Genomic DNA, 24,304 nt, shown 5'->3' with positions numbered 1-24,304 from the left:
ATAATAAAAAACTATACATTAAAAAGATAAAGTGCACATGAATCACCATAATTTTAGACCAATAAGTACATTGGTTAGGTGAGTGGCACATAAAGGTTATTATTATTATTGACAGCTAAGCTTCAGGATTAATAAACCATATCCGAAGCCATACCATCTCTTGGCAAGACAACATCACAATAATCCATGGAGCGGATTAGCGAAGCCATCGCATTAGCGCATTAGCAATGACGATAATCCGCTTATAATGAAGGAATACTTATTTAGTAGAAACATATTATGACGTATCTTTGTGGTAAAAAACTTAAATATTGTGTCCTTTTTCGAGTTTACAAAACTTTAGTGAAATCAGAATGTTTTAGCACTAATGGCAAAACTTTGTGTTCACAATTAACATCAGACTTACTTTCTGCCCGCATGTTCGTCAAAAGTAAATAACATGTTCACTTTTTTTTTAATTTTAATTAACCCTGTCCATAAAAATAAATCAGCCTTTAAAATGAAGAATGAAAAAAAATTAAAGGGGAATGTACAATGAATTAAAAAAATACTTATCTTAATTAATCCTGTATAGTAGAGAGCTAACCGGTAGAATTTGGATCAACGTTTTATTTTTAGGACAACAAGAAAGTAGTCTAAAATAATAGCGTCGGGATTATATTTTTGGAAGTAGGTCGTTTCATTTTAACATACGCCATGATTCTACTTTGCGATAGCCGGAAGCAAAGATGGTATCTAATGGGTTTCGTTTTTGACTTCTTAAATATTCGAAATATTGGTATAAACGGCGAAAGTGATTTTTCCTTAATCTCGTCCATTTACTCGTAATTGTCTTTTAATGATGTATGTATCTAAAAAGCGGTGGAACAGTACAGCCGATTGATTAAAGGTTTAAGGAAGTGTTGAATAAAAAGAGCTAACTACCAATAATATCCCTATTCCCAATCTCGACGAGATTGAACGGGAAACTCGCAAAAATTGGATAATGCCGAAAAATAGGATGGAAAAAGTTGGAGAAGGCCTTCTCCCGGACAGGAGCCCCCCGTCTTAGAGTAATAAAATTGTACATATAATTCTTTTTGTTTACTGTATGTAAATAAGATGTGGATAATAAAGGCTAATTATTATTATTCCGAATGGGTACCTACCGCTATCAAATGACTAAGTACCGTGTTTTAAACTCTACACTAATACTGCGGATATGTATGTAATAAATCATTTTTATTAAACAATTTTGTTTTGCCTGCACTCGGTGTTGGGTGTCGCGTGTCGTACATGCGCATGCGTTCCTAGAATGACATCATTAACTCCACATGTGCAGTATGAGTGCAGAACGCACATATTTGTTGTCAAATGAAAAATAAAAACCTTGATGTTGTGTTACTAAGTGAGTTTATTTATATGACTTCCAGCGTCCATATATTTTAAGCTATAAAAATATGAAGCCATATTTAATCTACACATATATTTATACATAGAGAAAAATTTGTAGGTTTGAAACAAAACCAAAAAACTACTGAAGTAAGGTTCGGATAATAAGGCCTATTACTTAAAGTGTGGTGAATATTTTTTTTATAACATTTATATTTACCTAAATTATCATTCATTTTAGATAAAAGAGTTTGTACCGTAGATATAGTATTATGTAGGATGTGGTAAACTTGAATAAATAAATAAATAAAAAAGTGTTAAATATAAATAGTCACACATTATTCGATATTGAGAATTGCACACTTATCTACTATATACTGCTCTATATGATAGTACTAGGCTTTTTAGACTGATCTTAAATAAAAACTTATACATTAAACTCATCATCGTTTATTTAGCCTCTTCATAGTTAGTCCCTGGACAGAGTTTTCTTCCAAGTATCGCCTTTACTATCATCTTAAGCTAATTGACACGTCTACTGTCTTCATCCCAAAATCTTACCCGTGTTGATTACTCAAGAGTATCGTTCTGACATTGTCCATAAGAGAAGGAATTCTTATTTTTTGATGACTAATATTGGGACACGACAGGGGCCGCTACGAAGTGCTTGCTGTCTATGTAAATCTGCAACGCTAAGATACTCACTTAACTAACTAGACTTAAGTGGTTTTAGAAAACTTCTTTTGTTTTATTCTCATGCCTTTTCTTAACCATCGAGCGGTAACCGATTGGTGACCTCTCATTGCTGACATCATCGTAACCTCGGTGTTTTTTAATTAATTGAACATTTTATCACGCACTCTTAGCTGCACGACGTGATTATCTGATGAGTCAATGGTTTTTTTATGTGAACCTCTGTTTTAAAAACACGATTCTTAGAGCTCCTGATGTAATTGCTAGTATACACATATATTTTGCAGAGCCTAATTTGGTAGGAAAGAATATGTTCTGCCTCTGATTTCCATCTGACCTTGTGCGTTCGAAATCCATGAATTCTGTAACAATCTAAAAATTGACAATGTCGTTTATATACCTACTGTGTTAAACACTGTTTCTGTGTATACTGTTGTTTAGTATGACGAAATTAATACGATAGAGTTACTTAGTAGGTCAGGGATGTGTTGATTCTTTACGAAAAAAGAACCTTTATCCTTGAGACAAAAATATATCAATAGGAGGCACATTTAGCTGACCACGTGATAATTTTTAATACAATATAATTATAGACATTATTTAGTAACCATGAAATTGAAATATATACCAGCTTATGTCAGCGTTTCGAAGAACGCAGGCTGCCACATTTGATTAGTGCAAAGTTGCTAAATATACGCAATGACACTCAAAAACAATAGATTTACACGAACACAATAAAATTAACAACTTGATATTTCTTTAAGATCAATAGCGTCAAGGATTTCCAGTATATTAACTTAAAATGATGTTATTATTTAAATATTTGCATCAGGGAAATGAAGAAATATTTTTAATAAAAAAAAGATATAACTAATTTATTGGTTTTCTTTTCTGTGTTAACTCAATTAAATAAAGCAAAGTGACGTTCTCATGATGGTGGTAGGTGTTAGGTGATACGATAGTTTAAAATACTATTCGTAATTAAATAAATTTGTAGGGATAACAACCATCGGCGCCTACGAATTTCTGCGATGACGTCATACTTTGAAACACGTCAACGAAGTTATTTCAGCCGCTAAGGATAGTATATACAACTTCTCGGCCTTAGCCACTCATACTTCGTCCTTCGCACTCCAGTAAGCTTCCGCTTTTGCGCTAGTCGCGGGTAATAGCTCATAGCCGGCCAAGTTTCACTCGCTAAAACGGCATGATCTGAGGTGTCAAGAGCTGACCCTTCAGGCCAACAGCAAGATTCCATTAAAAAAAGGTTCCTGCCTTTAGGTTGGAGGAACAGTGTCATCTTTCCTCCAAAAACTTTAAATACGTATTAGATATTTAAAAAAATATCATCGCTTCAACTCTTGGGATCGTCATAGGTACGATGGTGATTCCGTGCCTGAAACATGTTGACGATTTTTGGTATTATACGTGCTTAATCTGCGGCTTCTGCGCCTAAAATGTCTAGGTACGTTCTGTACAGGAGAAAGAGATACATAAGTTAACATAACGATAAAAACTTTGTCTGAAACGATATTATCTCAAGTTAAATATGTTATAATATTAATCTTAAAATAATATTTATAATAATTAAACTAGTTAGGTTTGTTTATATAAATAATTGTAAGTTTAATTAACAATACTGGGTTAGGGCCCTAAAGGTAATTTGGTATCTATTTGATATGATATCTAAATGCTTTAATATTTCTGTTATGTTTTTGTTGAACAAGAAAACGCAGATTATTTAGTATTTATAATTTTATGGTTTCGGGTTAGAAAATACAAGAAAAAGAAGAAAGAAAATACAAAATACGGCAAAAAATACTAGTATGCTGATAATTTTTTATTATAAAACTATACTGAACGACACGTGGATACTGTCCCCAAATCGCACTAGATAACTGCAGGTAAATTCACGGGACTCAATTATAATACGTGTACTAAAAGAGAAGTTATCTATTTAGTCTAATCAGTTTAATAACCACTACCCATAACAACAATGTATGAGCATTTTTTTACGTCAAGAAACTAGTTCCCGTATCGCGGTCAACAACTATTATCAATAAAAGTAGTTTTTGTCAAACATGTCGGATGTAGGTTACATCAATGTAACAGTATATTGTCCTCTGGCTGTGAGCCATCTGCTAACTGATAATGGAGACCTTGTTTTGACAAGGACATACTGTATTTGGCAACATTGTTACTAAATTTAATGTTTTGGTAACCATCCCAACACCGCACCGCACCCGCACCGCACCGACCCGCACCGCACCGAACCATCCCAATATCTGCACATATTATACATAGGTACCTATTAAACGATCGGGTGGTAAGAAAAGCCAAAAACTCATCTTCAACCGCCAATTTCTTAAAATCAATGAAGTCAGAAATTAAGAAGTTTAGTTTTTCTCACTTACATGCTATGTTCATAAACCGAGAATTAGCACAAGTAGCTTAATTGCCGCCATAAGGTTGTTAAACTAATTAATTATATCAATAACTATACAGGGTGGCCAAAAAGTCGTGGATCAAACGCAAATAGGGAATAGATGAGGTCATCAGCGGCAAAAAATTGTTCTACGGGAGGTCTCTAAGGTCAACCCCTGCAGAGTTATGATTTATTTTGGTTTTTATATGAAAATTGACTTTTTTTTGCTAATTCTTCTTAAAATTCGAAAATATCTACATCTTGTATCTTTCTCATAATATCCACTAGATTGGTACTGATGTGTTCTTGCGTTAGACATACTATTTATATTTGTTTATTGAGTGTATCCAAGATAATATTAAGTGATACGATATAATTTTTTTTCAAATCAAAACTTTTTGTTTATTTCGGACCCCACTGTGAAAAAATATACTGTGTAAAATATTGCCGCTGATGACCTCATCTATCCCCTATTTGCATTTGATCCACGACTTTTTGGCCACCCTGTATACGCGTGACATTTAGAGAAATGTACCGTATGTAAAAAAGCGTAGACAGAGTATTCAATTCAATGCAATTCAATGCTTTTGATGGAAATAAGACCCAATTTCCGCAATCCAATTTTCACGTATTCTAAAGGTTGTCCTTTCGTACATAAATAATAATGAAGAGGTTTGCTAAAGTAGGTTTCCTAACAAAGCCATTCAAAGAAAAAAAATATTACAACAGAACTTTATACGTAGACTTATAAAAATGATTGGAAGTAATACCGAGATCCGAACGCCGAACTTATTTGAATATGTACGAGTATATCATTAATCCAGTGGCGCTACAAACCAGTATATCCTCAGATTGCATCCATTTTTTGATCATATTTATTTCATAGACATAAGTATTTTTAGCCTTCTGTTTGACAGATGTCTCACGCTTCTGTTTCACGCCATTGGTTGAAGCCTCTCGACCAACACATATATGTCTCTAATATGATAAATATTAGTATTAAGACATTACTCCAAAGTCGTTGTAAATATGTTATATTTAATTACGACAACCTTCGTATAGTGTCACCGTATCAAAAGCTATAGAAAAATCAACAAAGTCCTTTCAAAAGCTTTTAATTTGTACAATCTATTCACTACTTTAAATTTTAATATGCACATCGTAATAATTCGTATACAATTTCTATTCAGAGAGACTGAGTGGCATTCAATGATGATGCAACCGTAAAATGCTTAAATACCATTCCGATCATTAAATCGCTGTATCGGCTTTCTTTATTTTAAACTATGTAGTCTATGAATTTATTCATATGGCAACTGCTATAAGACAGCAGAATTATTGACAAACTTGGTGAAGCTTTACTCAACCAAAGTCAGCAATAGGAGACATTTTAATCAACTATTATTGGTCAACAGTATCCGTGGAATCCGATGTTTTGATGATCTCCGAATTTGCAAATCCCACTACCAAGAAAAAGTATTTTAATTTTCGGTTTAATATATATTTTTTTTTATTGGACAATCACACCAATTGACCTAGTCCCATGCTAAGCTGGTGAACCTTGTGTTATGGGTACTTGGCAATGGATATACATACATATTATAGATAGATAGACATATAAATACATATTTAAACACCCAAGGGCTTAGGCACAACACCAAAATGCTCATCACATCGATGTTTGTCTCAGCCGGGGGATCGAACCCGGGACCCATGGATTCGCAGTCAGGGCTACTAACCACTAGACCAATGAGTCGTCAAAACTATTATGTTACTCACAAATAACGTGACATTCTATTAATAAGAGAATTTTCAATACCGGTTCTGTAAATTGAGATTAGTACCCTCTGCACCCTCACCAACTTTAGCTCTTTATAATATCAGGTAATTCTATAACCAGTATTTACAGATTTAATATTCTATGGAATAGCGGGCAATTCGAAATTATTAATTATTAATTAATTAATTAATTATATTCGAAATGTATGTTAATTTAATTTCAAATTCAGTCGATTATTTTAGATTGTTTTTTGTTTTTGTGCGAATGTTGTAGTTTTTGGCGCCGTGGATAAAGTGAAAGATCGTAGAATTTTGAAATATCCTACGTGGAAATAACCTAAAACTGCTTGCATAAACTACACACACACAGGCTAGCAGGCTTCTACAGTAGAGGCAAAATAGATAATTTGGGCCAGATCTTTGATTACCTGAAATAAAAATTATACCAAAACTTTTCATACTAATCTCCAATTTCATAGGTAAAGAACTAATAGTGGTATAGATTAGATATATAAAGTAAGAGATTTTTATTCGCATACAACAGGATTTGAGGCGTTGTCTTTACTTGGTCTTACGAACTGCTTTTCATTCAAGTCATGATGCGTGTATACTCTTTGTCTCAAACGTTTCTGTAACATTGTAAAGATTTTGTAAATATTTCTCGATCGCAGAATTTCGCAAAATTTTAATAGGCATGTCAATTTTCGCATTAACATAAACGTTTCAGTTGCGTAACTTAGGCCTGGTGTAATAAAATGTGTGAATCTACTAGAAATATGTAGAATTCCAATTTAATAATATTATATTTCTGCGTGGCAATTATGTTTGAAAATTGTTACAAGAGCGTGTTAATATTTCACCATTGTTACTTCAAATTACTGTTTACAAGGTTTTCAAATACTTTGTTTCTTCGAAAAGTTATTAAAAAATTTAACGGTCTAAAACTTGCAAACAAAATGCTATTTCACCAACTATTAGTTGATGTAAATATATTCTGTAATAAATCTTCTTTGATATATTCTTTGTCATCAAAGGTTATATAGTCCTTTTAGAATTTCGCTACTATGCTTTTCATGTAGATATATTCCGCAACAAGCAACTTTGTCAATATTATTTGATTTAAGGTCGAACGTTCAAACCTCGGCTATATACTGGATGCAATGTGTTTTTATTGCTTTATATAATTAACGCATGGACTGTGAAATTAAGTATCGTGATAAAATCTTAGATAAAAAATCGACTACGTGTTTATAGACATTAAATTGCATATAAAAAAATATCGGATACAGTCTAAAAACTCATAAAGGGCTATTGCATTATTACTCCTCTGTACAACCAAGTCTATGCAAATTACAAAATATCTAGAAATGTGCATTGCGGTCGCGTGATGCGTCCTTAAAGGTTGTTGAGATTGAGTAAATATTCCTCGCTTGACTCAACAATAAATACAACTGAGCAGAATGTCAAGCATTAGATACATCTGTACAATTCTAAAGTTTAGTAGTAGGTATATATATAATTTATTGAAAATCAATTCGCAATAATTAACACTACAAATATATAGATGACATATTAACTTTGTCCCCGAAAACTAAAACCGTAAAATCTAAAAATGTTTTGTGTTTAATATCGTTTCATAAAGTCAAATCAAAGATGATTTGAAATTATTTATTAGAAAATCTCTCTTTTTAACATACTTCAATAAAATTATTACAAATTATAATTCATAAATATATTAAATTTTTTATCTATATATAAAAAATATTTGGTAACATAATTGATAATCACTACTTTTCTTTCCCCTAGCTAGAGATATATAACGTGTCAACAACCCTACTAAACAAGAGGAGTAGGTGAATTAATTTTTGCAATATTACTGTACGCTGTACCGTTACCGACCTAGAGAAAATTTTAAAGGAAATACAGACGACATTTAGTTTGCCGCGTCTGTCTAAATTAATTCAAATTCTTGATTTGATTTTTAATGAACTGCCGGCAGGAAGTATAAATAATCAAATTTTCTCCATAGTTGGCACGTTCTAGTTCAAACCTCTTTAAGTTTTTTATTTGAGCTTATAGTGGTCACCTTGTTACTGTCTAACAAATCTTGAACTCGCTGCAACAATTCGCGACCCGTAAACAGGTATTACATAGTTAAAAAAACCTTAATAATAAATAATAAAATTCGATCGAATAGTATTACCAAGCAAGTTATTAGAAATTAAACTGGACCTTCCTTTGTTTTCTAAAAATATTAAATAGAAGTTTCACTAAGGTAATTCTTTATATTTTTTAGATTATTCCAATGTTTTAAATAATCTCGGTCCCCCAGGCCGGAAGCAACCAAGAACAATCGTAGCCCAATGACACAGTGACAGTGGTATTGTTGCATTTTTTGCTTCAATAAGCTGCCTTTGCGCAGGTTGTGTAGTGCCGAGTGTAGGTGTTAATGAGATTAAAAACTCGCTTTCACTCATTGTTCTAGTAGTGCAATACATCTATGAAATTCCTAAGGCGGGTTTTGCCCGTAATAACCTAAACTTACCACTATGTGGAACCAGCTGCCCACTGAAGTATTTCCGAACCAATTCGACTTAGGGTCCTTCAAGAAAAGAGCGTACCGATTCCTGAAAGGCCGGCAACGCAGTCGCGAGCCCTCTGGCATTGAGAGTGTCCATGGGCGGCGGTATCACTTAACATCAGGTGAGCCTCCTGCCCGTTTGCCGTTTTGTTTTATAAAAAATAAAAAACTTAATGTGGCTTCAGGACGGTTTAACGATGTACATTGTACAGTGTACATGTCTATTTGTAATGTAGGTGGAATATGTTTTGCTGTTCGTACCCGCACCTAGCATTACATTTTTTAATGAAAATAAAGTACGCGAAAACGTAAAAAATATCGTTGTATAAATTAGTTGCCATGTTTCAAACTTTAATATTTCCTATTATATATGAATAAATAAATAATTTTTCAAAGATAAAAACAAATATGTTATTAAAGTAAGCGTAGAAGTCACAACTACGGTTAATAGAACTATACTAACAAAGGTACACATGGAAATATAAATACAGGTTTAAGATTAATAATACAATTAGTTATTTAACGTCAAGTAAGCAATCTTTATTTTTAAATAAACCAAATGTCAATAATTGTTAATATACTATCAATTATGGCCTTGTAATATGTCCTTTCAACGAGTACCTAAAATAAGCTGTTAAGTATATGAGCGTAAAAAAAACAACAGCGTAATGAATTATGTTTGCACTTTGCAGACTCGAATGACTAATTGAGTTTTGTGAGCGAAACGAAAAGGACAATGACCAGACTATATTTTGCGGTTTTTATTTACGTATATTTCCTGTGCGTAAGACCAAAGACAATAAAAGTTAGTTTAATAGTCTTTCGTATAACGAAAAGTTACTACGAATATTTTCTTAGTAAATACAATAATTTAATATAGGTAAATAGTCAATAGACGTTAGCGGTCTCTAACTAGTTAATAGCAAAATTTTAATATGATGAAATAACATGTATGTTACAAGGAACCTATAATTTATTTTTAAACCTAATTGACTGGCGACCTGAAATCATAGTTGATGGAGAGTTGCAATGAAACGTATTTTAAGTAACAATATAGTCTTGAGCACTGCCAACGTCATCACAGAGTTTGACATAATATGTTGAAATTAATTATTTGTTTCAATTACTTTGTCACATACGACCAGAATTCCGTTAACGAAAAAAGATTTCTTCGTTGTAACTTTTTTCCTTAATAATGCAAGTATATACCAAAATTCATACGTAATAAACAAATCTTTGAGAAAGGAGGTTTCAATTAACTTTATAAATCTAAAAATTACTTTTTCTCTGGAATAATTTAAGATGAAACCGCTTACCGCAAGCAATATAAGATATTGTTTTGCAGTTCCAAGACCGGTTGGGACTTGGGAAACATTTATTATTGTATGTTGCGCAGCTGCAGCGTTTCAGTTGCTATGCACATGTACCGAAGCTTTTACAATGAAGTAAGGCATACATCTAAATACAAAGCATTCGGTAAACTAAAATGTTTCTTCATTCAACTTCTAAGAAGTGTATGTGAAGTGTAATTTGTGTAAGTTACGTAGCATAAATAGTGTAAATAAAAAAATGTTGAAATTAAGCAGTAAATATAATAATTACTTATATATTTCTACTGTTTCCTTTTAATTGATTTTAATTTTTTGACACTATTGTTGACTTAGTTTGTAAGGTGGAATTAATTTATTTTATGAATAAATAATTGTTCGATGCCTTAAATACTTTATCTAATTATCCAATTCGAGTGTACAAGCGTAAGCTCTCCGTAAACTTGAATGTCCGTACATTTTAGTAAGTAATACGTCAAGAATGTGTAAAGAATTTCTCATTTATTGCAATTGTCAAGTTCAAGAAGCGAAAGGTATATAAGGTCGCAAACTGTTTCCCACGCCCGTCACATCCGATAGGGACTTACTGCGTTTATTATGTTATATCACTATACGAATTTATATTATGTTATGTCATGCCCTTCCTGCTCATGTCATCCATTCCGTGACGCTGATGACTGATAAGTCCTATTGAATATCACCGACCATAACCTGGACAAGGAGAGGCCAATGGCACATACAAACCGTAAAGTAGTAATAGATAGTCCATTCTAGCGACAATAAAAAGCCGCCTTAAAAAGCTGAAAAGTTATAATATTATATATACAGTTTTCTGACGAAAATATTCAGGACACGATAAATGATAATAATGTTTGATCTATAATTAAGTTGAGCTGTGATTGAGTTAGATGGATGTTAAAAAAATACATAACTTTGCCATGCGAAGCAAAGTCAACTGACTTTATTTCCTGAGTTATTACCCTTCTCTTTTTTTTCATATTATTTTTTAACTTTTCTTATTTATATAAGTCGATTTTAATGAAAAAATATAAAGCTGATCTGTACGTACTGCACTCAGCACTGGCACGTCTTAACTTGGTAAATAATTTAGTATAGTAATAATACAAATTATATTTATCTATTTTTATAACGCAAGATTCACACCATCAAAATACTGAGAAGTTAGTGAGCATTATTGTGTATGCAACTCAACGACTTTATTCTTAACGCTTACAAGGACCTCACGACGGATTATATATTCTATACACATGATTACGCTAATCATTAAGTTGAATAAAGCGTAGTTTAATTCGAAACCATGCATCTGCAATTTTTTCAGTATTTTAGAATATTTTTTATAAAAAGTTGAAAAAGGCAACACGGAACGAGTGAGATTTAAAACTCAACAAATATCGTCTTTGCCCTAAAACTTATTTTCAAAACTTTTCTATATCAAGGAAAACTATTATTATTATTATGTTGGGTAATGCAGCTGACATTAAATCGATATTTGTAGTGCAAAAGCGCTATATAAGAGTGATCTGCGGATTGTCCCCACAGGAGTCAGTCCGAAGGAAGTTTAAAGAATTACAAGTGTTGACTTTGTGAAGAATTGACTTGAAGTGCAAAGTCAAAACATGTAATTCATTTATGAGAATAATTTGTATGTGCGGAAAGATATAGATATCTTTAAAAATAATAGTAGCTTCCATAATTATCCTACTGCTAATAAAGACAAAATTAGCGCACGAACCACAAGGCTGCATAAAACGAGTAATTCTTTCCAAGCAATTATAATATATATACGTTTTTTCAGCAAAATCCCTAGCGAGATGTTGTTGTCAATAAATAAATTTAAATCGTACATTAAAGTAAAGCTGCTTGCTATGGCCTATTATAATACAAATGAATATTTAAACGACCGATATTAAACGACTAGATATGAATTGCTCCAGTATAAAGAGGTAACGCGACTAAACCTCTCGGCTGCATATCCAGACTCTGGGGCGATCGTCAACATCCACGACTGTTTTAACGTCACGTCGATCGTGGTATCAAATTATTTCAGTATAATTATTATTTATTTATGTAGCCAAGTTCACATTTCTTGGATCGTCATGCTCGCTTTAATGTCATTGCTTGTGGCTGCGTCCATGCGTCGGGTTATCTCTGTCCGTTTTTGCGTGTTGTTCCCACGAGAATGTAAGTGCGTGCTCCTAGTTCACCATGCCTCCGGCTGATAGAAGTTTTTGTTTTTAATTCATTTTATTATTAATAATTACTTAAAATGTCATGTGGAACATGATGTAATGGTTGCAGCTCCAGCACAAACATTGTGTAAAACAAAAAACTTGGCGATTAAAAAGGGTGGCGGAGAGTTTATTAATTATTGCCAGTTATTCCGTTTTACGCCCTTGATTTGAGAACTGGCAGTAAATGTAAAATTAGAAGAATTTCATATATACATATTTATTTTCTGACGTTCAAAAGTGTACATTTTGTTAACTATATGAATAAACGATTTTTGTATTTTTATTCAAATTCGTCCATTAGTTATGCTAATCCTTTCACAATTTTGACATAGATTTTATCAGCTAACATCAAATTGAAAACAATATAGGGGCGTACTCAGAAGAACAAAGATGCTTACGATTATTTTGTGTAGGCATAGGTACTTTGAATAGGCATATTATATGATATTGTATAAGTTCAAATTTCGAAGCTTAGTTAACTTTCTTTGGTGTTACTTTAAGTGAGTAACCTAACACCAAACTGCTTTCTTCCGCGCAATCACCCTTAAGTGGCGCTGGGAACCCCGTTACGCCCATGGGCTTGCGGGGGGTTGCGGGGTACGCGTCCCGCTCAACGGCGGGACGGTCGTTGGAGCGGGCCTGGAGCGGCCCTGAACCTCGTTTGCGCTGCGGAGCGTCTTCGCTCACGCAGCGCCTCTCGTTTCATATCAGTGGGGCTGGTGGCGCCCCCCCGTGGCGGCAACGGGCGCGCGTGGGCGCGGTCGTACCACACCGGGTGAAACCCTCGGTTACCCGAGGGAAGCCCAGCGAGGCAGACCAGCGGACGAATCCTCTGCGCGCTGCGAGACGCCGACGGGAGGGGTCCAGCCCATTAGTCTTGGATGTTGTTGGTGTTGTCATAAATGTTGTTGGGATTCATCAGACTCCGCGCGAACCAGCTCTCGCGGGAAGGCTCGCCTGTGGTCTGGAGGTCGTGTATGATGCGGGGCGAGGCGGGGCGCTTCTCGGCCTTTTGGCTAAGATCAAAGTGTAGTATCTGTTCTTTTCAGCTTAACCTAACACCAAGATATTGATAGCTCCTATTAAAATTTGACGGAAAATGTAATTGTCAAGTGTCAACTATCATAACACTAGAATACTTTAATTTTAATTTAAATATATCAATATTTTAAACGTAATGGTTATTTAATTAGATAAATAATTATTTGTACTAGAACATAAAAGCTTATCGTGATTAATGAGTTATTGGAACGAAGTTCCTTATCGCGCGTTGTGAAAGGGGGCTAGACGGAAAAACCAAAAAAAATAAATTCTTACGAAAAGTTGTCACGACACTTTTTTGCTATTTGCTATTGTAATACACCGGTTCTCGTCCGATCACCGAAGTTAAGCAACGTCGGGCGAGGTCAGTACTTGGATGGGTGACCGCCTGAGAACACCTCGTGATGTTGGCTTTTTTTTGTAGGGATAAGAAATGAAAATTATTTTTGGAATCACTTAACTAAATTAGTCTTGTTGGAACGAAGTTGTCGAGCGTTGCGAAAGAGGGCTAGACGGAATAAATTAATAAGACCAAAAGTTGTAACGACACTTTTTGCTATAGTTGTTATATTTTACATTTTCGATTTAGCTATCGCCAACGTCCATACCACGTTGAATACACCGGTTCTCGTCCGATCACCGAAGTTAAGCAACGTCGGGCGAGGTCAGTACTTGGATGGGTGACCGCCTGGGAACACCTCGTGATGTTGGCTTTTTTTTTTCGTCGTAAGATTGGTGTCGAGAAAATCTATCATACTGTTATGATACCAATTAACATATAAATTAATCGAAAGGAATTTTGTTCCATCCGGGTGTCCCTTGACACCTCTAAAGTTTTTTAAAATAATTTTTAGATTTTATTATTTACTATAAAATTATCTGCACATTTTACACAACACTTAAATAGAAACCACAAACAAAGTTATTGTTATTTCGTTCGGTTTTGAGATGCCAATACGTTTCAGTGTATAGGTCATGGTACGGAAAAATTATATTAAATTTAGGAACCTAAACTCATCATTTCAACTGGATTGTTTTAAGAAAGCTCATGGTAGGCCCCCAGTATTGATTTAGGGTAAATATTAAAACGATGAAAACTAACACCTTCAAACCCACGTATTTATTGTATGCAATGCTTGTATTTATTTCTTAGTGTGACAAGGCTAAGTCCTCAAATTCATCAATTTTGCTTGTTAGTGAATGTCGCGAAGGTGTAATCATAGAATAATCGTTATTACTAGTATTATCATCAAGTATCAAAAGTTAATCGCCACAAAACATTACCTTGAGCCTGTCAGATAGGCATTAGCTTTGCGCAACGGAAGTCACGACGCGACGTGGTCATCACTAACTTGTTAAAAGTGTTCATCACTTAACGTTAAGTCGACCTGTTATTTAGATTACATAGTTCCTGTTAAGAAGAACCTAAGCAACAGTGGAGAGGATGTTTCTGCGCAGGGATACGGGCTATTGTTATTAATATAAGAGCAATTATTATTTATTGCAGAATAGTAATAAGTAGTAGGTTATTTACTAGCTATGAAGTACTTACGAAAATGTTGTTAAAAATTATATTTACATGAATGAGCATTATATTCTCTGGTCTTAAAATACACATAGAGTAGGTTATAACAAGATAACTTAAGTAAACGGTGACACTTAGGTACGGCCCAAAATGAACCATGGCCTCCTAAACTAGAGAACCACCACCTTTGCCGATGGCGTGCTAACGCTTGCTAATCCTCCTTGCTTTTGCTGCACTTGGAGCCAGTGTTCACAACTTGAAGTCAGGCAGCTCTAGGGCTGTAAAATTATCGTATCCATCGGGATACTGTATATAGTACATTAAACGAAAATAGTATGAAACGTGACAATAATATGTTGCAAATGGTTTATGGTCTGTTTTTTAAATAAAAAATAAACAAATTAAATGTTCGACGGTGCAAACACCTGAGCTGATCGCGTGCCTGATAGACTACTATGTAGGGGTCCTATCAAAAAAAAAAACAACCTTAGCCCCTTACACTTCGAGTGTAATAAACGCGCCAACATTCAATATTTATAGAAGAAAAAATGTTAAGGGACAATATTTTTTTTAAACTTTAACTCAATCGATTAAAATCGAAGTAGGGAAGGGTATGACGGGTCTGGGCGTTACTGCATACGATGTTTTGCATTTTCTGAGAAGATTTACTATGGTAATATATATATATTTTTTTACCATAGGAAAGTAGAGATTTCAACGAACTGAAAGCACACCAACTTTTTGAAAAAAGCTGAAATTTTGACGTCAGAATTTTCGATTGAAAATTAGGGTGTTTTTTCGATATTAATTCAAAATAAGGTGAAAAAATATATATTTTTAATCAAATAAATTACAGTATATTTGGGACATAATAAGGTAAGTTTTCACCAAATTTCGTTAAAAAAAAAGAAATTTGTAAAAGATAAAAATTAAAAACCAAAAACTTGGTTTTTTGAATTTTTCACATAAATTTTGAGGTTATGTGAAAAATGTGTGAATACAAAAGTTTTAGATCTTTTTATTACCTACAACTTTGCCATTTAACTTTCTTCGATAGGACTTTTAGTTTTGCCGGAAATCGAGATAAACCGTTTTTTTACCCTTAAAACTCCCGATCTCCCTTACTCTCTTTTTCAATCTTTCTCACTATAGCTCTCTCCCCCTCGCTTCGTGGCACAGCGACGTTCGCTGTATTTCACTCTCTCGATCTTTCTCAATTCCTTGCTCCCTACTCTCTATTATTGCGTTTCATCCGTAAATTTTTTGCACTCATGCGCCTAAAGAAGTTTCACTTCAAAAATAAAAAAAATAATGAGATATAACAAAAAAAAATCCTTTAAAGAACAAGGTTCGTTTTAAGAGTGTAATGCGTGTGTGCTGTGGTTGTAATGAGCCCTGGCTCAGCATTATGCTGAGGAGCAGACTGTTCCCCAGTACTGGTCATTCTGCCAGAGACCACAGCAGCTAGTTTGCGCTTCAGTCGCAAAAAAAAAGAATGTAATAATACTAATACTAAGTAGAAAAAAAATTATATTAGTAAAAGTTAGTAGTGTAAGTAATGAAGTCTTGTGCGAATTGGGGTTCCTGAGTTGGCTCCGGTCCTAATGCTTCTTTTCCGGTACCTGTATTCGTTCGGCACTGTCCCGATGTTCTGTAATACCGCTTCAATACATCCTATCCCTAAAAAGGGCTAGGATGTACGATGTAACGCTCTGATCCGTCCAATCAAGGCGAGACAGTACTTTACTTCTGGCCAATGCTTACAACTCTATAAAGCGCAAATATTTCGAGCAGCTTGATCCCTTGGCGTAGCGTAGAGAAGTGGGGTCTCTCTGTATCTTATACCGCATTTACCATAGAGAGTATTTGGAGGAGTTATTCGGATTAATGCAGATATTAATCCTTTTAGCTTTCAGAGTTTCATCATTGGACGTCAAGGCAGAATACAAAATTCCACGCGTATCCTAAGTGGAACCATTTGCCCACTGAAGTATTTTCGAACCAATTCAACTAAGCTTTGTTCCAAGAAAAGAGCTTACCAATTCTTAAAAGGCCATATAAGCCTTTTTTTACCCTCTGGCATTGAGAGATACCACTAAACATCAGGTCAGCCTCCTGCCCGTTTGCTCCCTGTTTTATAAAAAAACAAAGTTTCAATGATTACATATAAAAAATGTATTATGAAAAAGTCAACACAGATTAAAAATTGATTTTTTTCTATTTATAGCTGATTTTGAAATTGATTGTTAATGTTAATCATAGCGTATTGACAATTGACACCGAGAATACAGAAAGTGGAAAATTCAAATTTCTAAATTGCTTTTGTTTTCTAATTAAATTAAACTACACAAAAGAAAACAAGTAAAATTCTGAATTTTTAGACTAGTTACGTTGTAAAGCGGAGTAGAAAATTAAATTAGATTTAAATTACCTATACATTTACAAAATGCGCTTACTAACCTTAAACCTATTACGAAGTTGTAACTTCGATCTAAATAAACTGCGATTTTTCTGTTCTACTGAAAAGGTTATAGAACCGAAGAGTGAGATACAAAAGATTTCTGGTAAGTTAGATTGGAAAGAAGTTGGATGAATATATAATGTATAATTTAGCATTTAATGTATTACGATAAAATGTAATTTTTAGGCGACCCTAGCTTAATAGAATTTCATCCGTCATGGAAAGCTGACGAGGAAACAGACTTAAGAAAGCAGGTCCTACGTGATATGCGAGTGATTCCTGACTTTATTAACGAGACAGAAGAAATTTCTCTGCTATCTGAGGTGGAACCGCAGCTTAAACGGATGAGATATGAGTTTGATCATTGGGATAATGTATGTGCTATTTATGTACACCAATATAATACATATGTGGTATAATTGTACAGAAACATACATTGTAATGAAACATACATGGTATAATTGTACACAAACTACACATTGGTCTGGCCCACTGTTTCATCAAGATAATTTACATTTTAGCTATCATTTAAAGATAATATATGTTGTTGAATTTGTTTAAGGCAATAGAAGGCTATCGTGAAACAGAGCGTCAAGCATGGAACGAGCAGAACAGTGTGACTCTGGCAAGAGTTCGGTCAGTTGCATTTGACAATGGTATAGAGCTTCTACCGCATACACATGTCTTAGACCTTGCACCTGCAGGGTATATTAAGCCTCATGTTGATGCTGTTCGGGTAGGTCATGTTCTATTTTACCACTCATTTTGGTCATGAAGGTAACTTAGAAAAAAACTAATTTTTAAATCTGCTAATTTAATTGTATTTTTTTTATTTCAACTCTGATTGATATGCCTACTGTTAAATTACAGTTCTGTGGTGACACCATAGCAGGTCTGTGTTTGTTATCTGGAGCTGTAATGAGGCTTATGCATGAGAACAGTCCTGATTATGTCTTAGATGCATTGCTGCCAAGAAGATCACTATACATTATGAGGTACATAATTATAAATTCATATTTTCAGCAACTGGATGATCAATGAAGAAGTTTTTTTGGCTTCTTTAAATAGGCTTATTTATCAGATAAGCTTAAAAAAATTATCATCATTTTAACATAACATAGAAGCACCAAATCAACCAAACCTAACCCAAAACTTTTAAAGTGTTTAGTGTCACTTAATTGATATTTTGCTTCTATTCCTTACCAGTAATGGTAAATGAATATAATTTTAGTCAATTCATTTTCTAATTCAGCATGATATAAATTTTAGTTATAGGTAATTTATAGCCATAATTAGCATATTCTTTATGTTTTGGGTTAAACTCCAATTAACACAAAATATAAACAAGATACAGTATAGGTCGGTTATCGAAAGCTGGCGCGTTCACAGTACTCACACTAATGCAATTTCACTATACAGTATGTTTAAAAATATGACTTTTTTGCCAAGCTATATATTTTAGTCTACTCTGGTTTTAGTAAGGTTGGGTGGGTTGTAAATAAATAAAAATGTGTCAAATACATATAAATATTATGTGCATACGTGATACGATGGTGGATCCCAAAGTTGTAAGCCCGACCAAGAACGTAAAAGAGTAGTTTGTGTAAATAATTTTTCATTTTTCGACATAAGCTCCATCTAGCTCAAGACACTTCACTAACTATTCTTTCAATACTCCTCTTAGAAACCCCAGTCGCATCTGATGTCAAATTAAATATAACATTTTTTCATTAAACTGTTTTTATTAAGATGCTTAAAATAATTAAAAACATTGTGCACCATTTTACGAGATTGCCCTGGTAATGTTTAAAAAAAAGATCAACATTTTAGTTTGACATCACGTCTCGCGCTTATTCACAGACACTACACAAGCACAAAGTGTAAATGTGTTGAAGCCGCCAGCTTTAGATAACATACCTATACATGTGTCTAAAAAAATTGTTTTTAAAGTTCCTGTGAGCTTAATTCACTACAACCTGGCATGTCTTACAGCGGCGTGGTGCGATACCAGTTTAATCACGCGGTTTTGTCCAATGAGAAAAGTGTATGGCGTGGGGGGAAACTAATCAAGAAGCGGCGAGTAGCAATTATTACCAGAGAACAACCAAAAAAACCATCAGATTTAATTTAAAAAATCTACTCATCCTTAGTACTACTTAAGACTCTTTATCTTATTTTATAAGGAAGACCTTGAAATTACAGTGAAATTTTTCAGATAAATTAATGTCTATTAATACATGTGAATATATGTACTGCCATAGATTTGTAATAGTAGTTCCAAACTACCAAATCTCATAAAGTTGGCACTTTATTGACTAAGTTTTTATAAAATTGTCTGTGATAAATTTGAACTAATTATATAGATAGATTATCCTTATAGTTATATTATTTATTAAATTTTTTTCAAAAAAATATTTTTAACCCCTGTCTTGTCAAACATTATTATTCATACACCTATGATTTATTATATTTATACATAGTTAAAGATAAAAGGAATTTAATGTTCACAATTATCTAGAATCATATATTTGGGGGCTTCCAAGATGGTGGGGGTAAAATAAAATTCCAACATTGATGCAAAGAATAATTCACTATGATGTGCCGCAAGTTTTGGAAAAAAATATGCTTAATATTTATTTTTAAATACAGGGGGTGAAATACCATTTTTACCCTATTATTCAATGTCGGTAGGAAGACAATTCTCTTTTTTTACAGCAACAAAAACATTATATAGGTGTCTAGGTTCAATCAGATTTACTCCATGGGATAGTCCCGGAGGTCATCCAGGGTCTCAAATTCAAGATATTCAACATCTCTACTGACTCCAGTAGGTGCCACCCATTCCTCGTCCTAAAACAATATACATTATTTTAACTATTTTCTATGGATAGATTTTTATTACAATTTTTCCAACTTTTAATCGTCGATTGAATCGCGATCGTAGTTCATATTTTTGTCATTTTTCAGAGAAGTTAGTGGACTACTGAACAATGTAATAGTATACAAACGATTTAACTTCTTTTGAGTTAAGTTAAACGACCATGTTACGTGAGTATGATTGGAGATTCTTTTGTTAATTAATAAAGGTTTTGATAATATTGAATAGAAAATTAATTGATAAAAACCTGTTGCGTTTCTTCGCGCCGATGAACACGTGCGTGTCGCTTCATGGCCGCGACCGATCCGAACCTGTGAGTTAAGAAAAAGCATTCTACATATTATTACATATACTTAATAAATTTAAAGAATATACTTTTCTTGGCTAAGTAAAGTAATAGTAAAAGGTTTTCAAAATTCTTAAGATTTCAAAATAAAACATGGATCCATGGATCTCCGAAACGACTATTGAACTGTAATTTATATAAAAGAAATTTTTATAAATTAACTTAATGTGTGTCACACATGCAATTTCATAAAGATATACAAGATACATACATTCGATCGCAGTTAGCGCAAGGCACAATTCGTTCGCTACTTCCCGAATCTCCAGTATGCCCCATTGTCCTAGAAGTTTGGCCTGTTGCCCCATCAGATTGCCCACCTTGAGGTTTGTCGATACTCACGTCAGGGCCCGCGGCACCCGCATGGCATGATCGTATGTGAGACATTAAGTCACTCCTAAATATATCATTTAAAAACATGAATTAATCAGGAAATGTTAAGCAGTGAGCATTGTAGTCTGATATTAAACTAAAAGAGGATATATTTGCATTTATAATTTTTTACAAAAACTTGTTTCTTAAAAATAGTTTAAAATGTTATAGAAACCTGTTAAGGTTACCTTGTAGGAAACCGTAATATACAGAGATCATAGCCACATAGAAAGCGGTCAGCCTGTCTATGAGCCAGACGGTGGGCTGGTAATTCATCTACTGGAACTGCACTTGAGCATACTTCACAAACACTGATACCGCTGGTATGCACTGCTCTTGCATGCGCACCTAACTCTGACTGGGATGAGAATGTTTCTTCGCATACCGGACAACAATTTACTAGCTGTAAATTAATGAGTTCTAGATTAGTATACTGAATATTTGTTTACCAAAATAATTGTAGCTTCTTGGCAGACCTGTGAGGTAACTAAAGAAGAATTATGAAAGATATATTACTCCATACTTACACATGTATGTTAATTAATGTAATCTTCAATTACCATACAAATATATTAACATAAAATGTAAATTGCAGACTATGGACAGTAAAAGAGGAAGTAAATAAATAATAAAATGATGTAGTTTTTATTTGGCATAATACTGGGTACTTTAAAGGGATGCTGAAGGAGGCATGTTATGTCCTAAAGGAGCCACCATCTCAACTCAGTCAAGGCCTAATTTTATTTTAAAGTAGTATATGGACCAGATATTACTTATATATTATAATTGAAAAAAAAAAAAATGTTCTGAAGATTAACAGAGATCATATAAAAAAGAATAGATGTACCTAGTTCTAACTCATTACACTTTAAATTCGTAACCTGATTGTTAGCCTGAACACGATGCAATAAGGTGTGATCCTGAAAAGCCTCTAATGATGTGAATTGGGCCCCACATGTCCAGCAAGAATGCCTTGCACTGCTTCCATGACTGTTCACATGACTCCGGTATTCACTAGCCACCTGAAAAATTAATTATATGTGACATTCAGAAAAGAATGATTAAGGTATAAGTGCTGATAATTACTTTGAAAAGAAAATATTAAAGGATCACTCATAAATAAATTAACCAGACCTCAAATGACATTGGACAAACTGTGCACTGGTAGACAGACTCCCCTGCTGCATTCTTAACTTTTTCCAGGTCATCAGTATCAAAAGCTGCTGCCGAAGCCAGTGCATCGCGATCAACCATGATAATGTCATCTTCATTATACATTGCACCTGACTCTTTGTTTTGGCCGCCTACTACTATGAACACATCTATTTTCTGGAATAATAAAAGTGTTGTAAGCCTTTTTACAGCATATTTAATCAGGCAAATAGGGATGAGTGTCTGATAAAATTTTCATGTAACCAACAACAGCATAATATAATAATCAAGTGTCACAGCAATTGGAATATACACTTAAGGTAAGTGAAGATATAAAACTTCAGCAACTTAATTCAATTTTATTTATACCAATATATCTGTACCTGAGTAAGTTCCAGGAGTCTTTTTCGAAGAAGCCTAACTTTATCACTTAAAGACGGAGTACCTTTGGCTGATAGGGCTGAACTAAACTGATAGGCATCAACAGCTCTTCTAATACAGCTTGAACAGAGTCTACCTTCTGGTATTACCTAGAAATTTCAGAGTAAAAATGTAATGAGAATGTTTTGACTGTTTATTTTCTCTGCAAACTTCAATTTTTATAAAACTTTTGAATTGATTTCGGGAAATAAAGAGGCAAAAGGATAGTTAGATTTATTTTAGTCTGCCTGGAAATTATAGACATAATATTATTGTACCTTATGGTTATTAATCTGCAAAAGCATACTTCTGAGCGGCACTTGTGGTAACTCAGAAGCATCATATTCTTCTGGTGTCATTAGCTCTCCGCTGCAGCCACATACCCCACACAAATCAGAATCCATTTCTAGCTTCAAAACAGTAGCACCGCTCATCTTTTTTCCAGTTTGTTCAGGAATCTGTCTATATATTGATATTATAAAATGGAAATTATCGCTTCTGATCCCTGACTTTACACCAATTGGCAATTGTAAATTGTAATTTGTATAAAGTATAGCTGCTTAACTCAAAAGCTTCATGAACACTTGACACTTCACACTTCATAGTCATAGATCACAACTTCACAGACCCGAGAGCACAGATTACTTTACAGTAGGTCAGAGTAGAATATACTAACACAGTAGGACACTCTCAACAAAAATTTAGGTTAAATAAGTTTTTAAATTAGCCCCTGAACTCAAACGAAAATATTTATTTATTAATAATAAATTTAAGAACAATTATTTTTTTGTAACGCAAAACTGTTTGCCTCGTTTTAAATAAAAATAACAAAAAACACAGGCGTTTTTGAGATATTTAAGTTTATATTTTGATATCTATTCATCGGACAACATTGCACCCAAATCACTACCTATATACAGGTATATAAGGTATATACATACATACATATATATATATATATATGTATAAGAAGCCGAAACGTAGATTCGAAAAACCCGAACGAAGAGGTTTTGAGTTCAACACGCTTTTAACCAAAACAGCTTTTCTGTTTAAAGACGGATCTGGGGATTAAGTTTGTCAATCCCTTCAAATATTACCTTCACGCCTTTTTCCCGAAGGGGTAGCCAGTCACCACGGATCTCCACATACTACGGTTCTGAGTCCTGACATACCTCTCTCATCCATTTTCATGACATTTACCATGTATACCAGTCAGTTGTAGGTACAAGTCCCTTCTCTAGTACAAACTGGATTAGATCCAGGTATGTACGACAAGGCCTACCCAATCGGACTTCACCATCCACGGTTCACATTCTTTCATTTCCTTGTCACTACGTCCTCTTTTAACCTACTGCTCACTATTACTGAATATTATGATATTACGGAATGTTATACCACACATACTTCTTAACCCTCTCATTCCTACGGCGTTTATAATATTTTCATTATTTCTCTGCCACACCCAAAAATCACTGTATCCGAGCCTCGTTTGAGGTTTATGGGCTACACGCAAAGAAATACAACGCTTCATTTACTCTATCCTAGCATTCACTATTTGTCTTTCTATATCATTGTCATACCCTGTTTATAGAATAGATTTTTATTACGAGATATCTTCAATTAAACGTCGGTGTGTTTAAGCATGCCACCCATTTCCTTAACCTTTCGTCTAGTATTGCAAAG

The 24,304-nt window shown here is 33.9% G+C and overlaps 2 protein-coding genes, 1 non-coding gene and 1 pseudogene across 3 annotated transcripts; 3 read left to right on the top strand and 1 right to left on the bottom strand.

Annotated features, from left to right (window-relative positions):
* Positions 1-13,425: 13,425 nt before the first annotated feature.
* Positions 13,426-13,584, top strand: LOC125063089 (annotated as a pseudogene).
* A 480-nt stretch (positions 13,585-14,064) lies between these two features.
* Positions 14,065-14,183, top strand: LOC125063084. Its single transcript, XR_007119462.1, has one exon. It is a non-coding gene; the product is annotated as a 5S ribosomal RNA (ribosomal RNA).
* A 3,109-nt stretch (positions 14,184-17,292) lies between these two features.
* On the top strand, positions 17,293-19,829 carry LOC125060292 (alpha-ketoglutarate-dependent dioxygenase alkB homolog 7, mitochondrial). The gene is made up of 5 exons (XM_047665132.1): positions 17,293-17,559; positions 17,643-17,830; positions 18,019-18,192; positions 18,327-18,451; positions 19,449-19,829. The coding sequence occupies exons 1-5, from the start codon at positions 17,442-17,444 to the stop codon at positions 19,585-19,587; spliced, it is 744 nt and encodes a 247-aa protein (XP_047521088.1). The 5' UTR covers positions 17,293-17,441; the 3' UTR covers positions 19,588-19,829.
* Positions 19,830-20,027: 198 nt separating this feature from the next.
* LOC125060290 (zinc finger protein 394-like) lies at positions 20,028-23,158 on the bottom strand. Its single transcript, XM_047665116.1, has 8 exons — positions 22,900-23,158; positions 22,585-22,731; positions 22,184-22,378; positions 21,931-22,071; positions 21,238-21,452; positions 20,892-21,074; positions 20,582-20,645; positions 20,028-20,306 (listed from the first exon to the last, which is right to left on the bottom strand). Exons 1-8 carry the CDS (start codon positions 23,053-23,055, stop codon positions 20,211-20,213), a joined length of 1,197 nt encoding a protein of 398 aa, XP_047521072.1. The 5' UTR covers positions 23,056-23,158; the 3' UTR covers positions 20,028-20,210.
* Between the last annotated feature and the right edge of the window lie 1,146 nt (positions 23,159-24,304).

Source organism: Pieris napi, chromosome 2, assembly GCF_905475465.1.
Source record: "Pieris napi chromosome 2, ilPieNapi1.2, whole genome shotgun sequence".
NCBI classification, from domain to species: Eukaryota; Metazoa; Arthropoda; class Insecta; order Lepidoptera; family Pieridae; genus Pieris; species Pieris napi.
The sequence above is the reverse complement of the archived record's forward strand: the minus strand, read 5'-3'. Positions and strand labels throughout refer to the sequence as shown.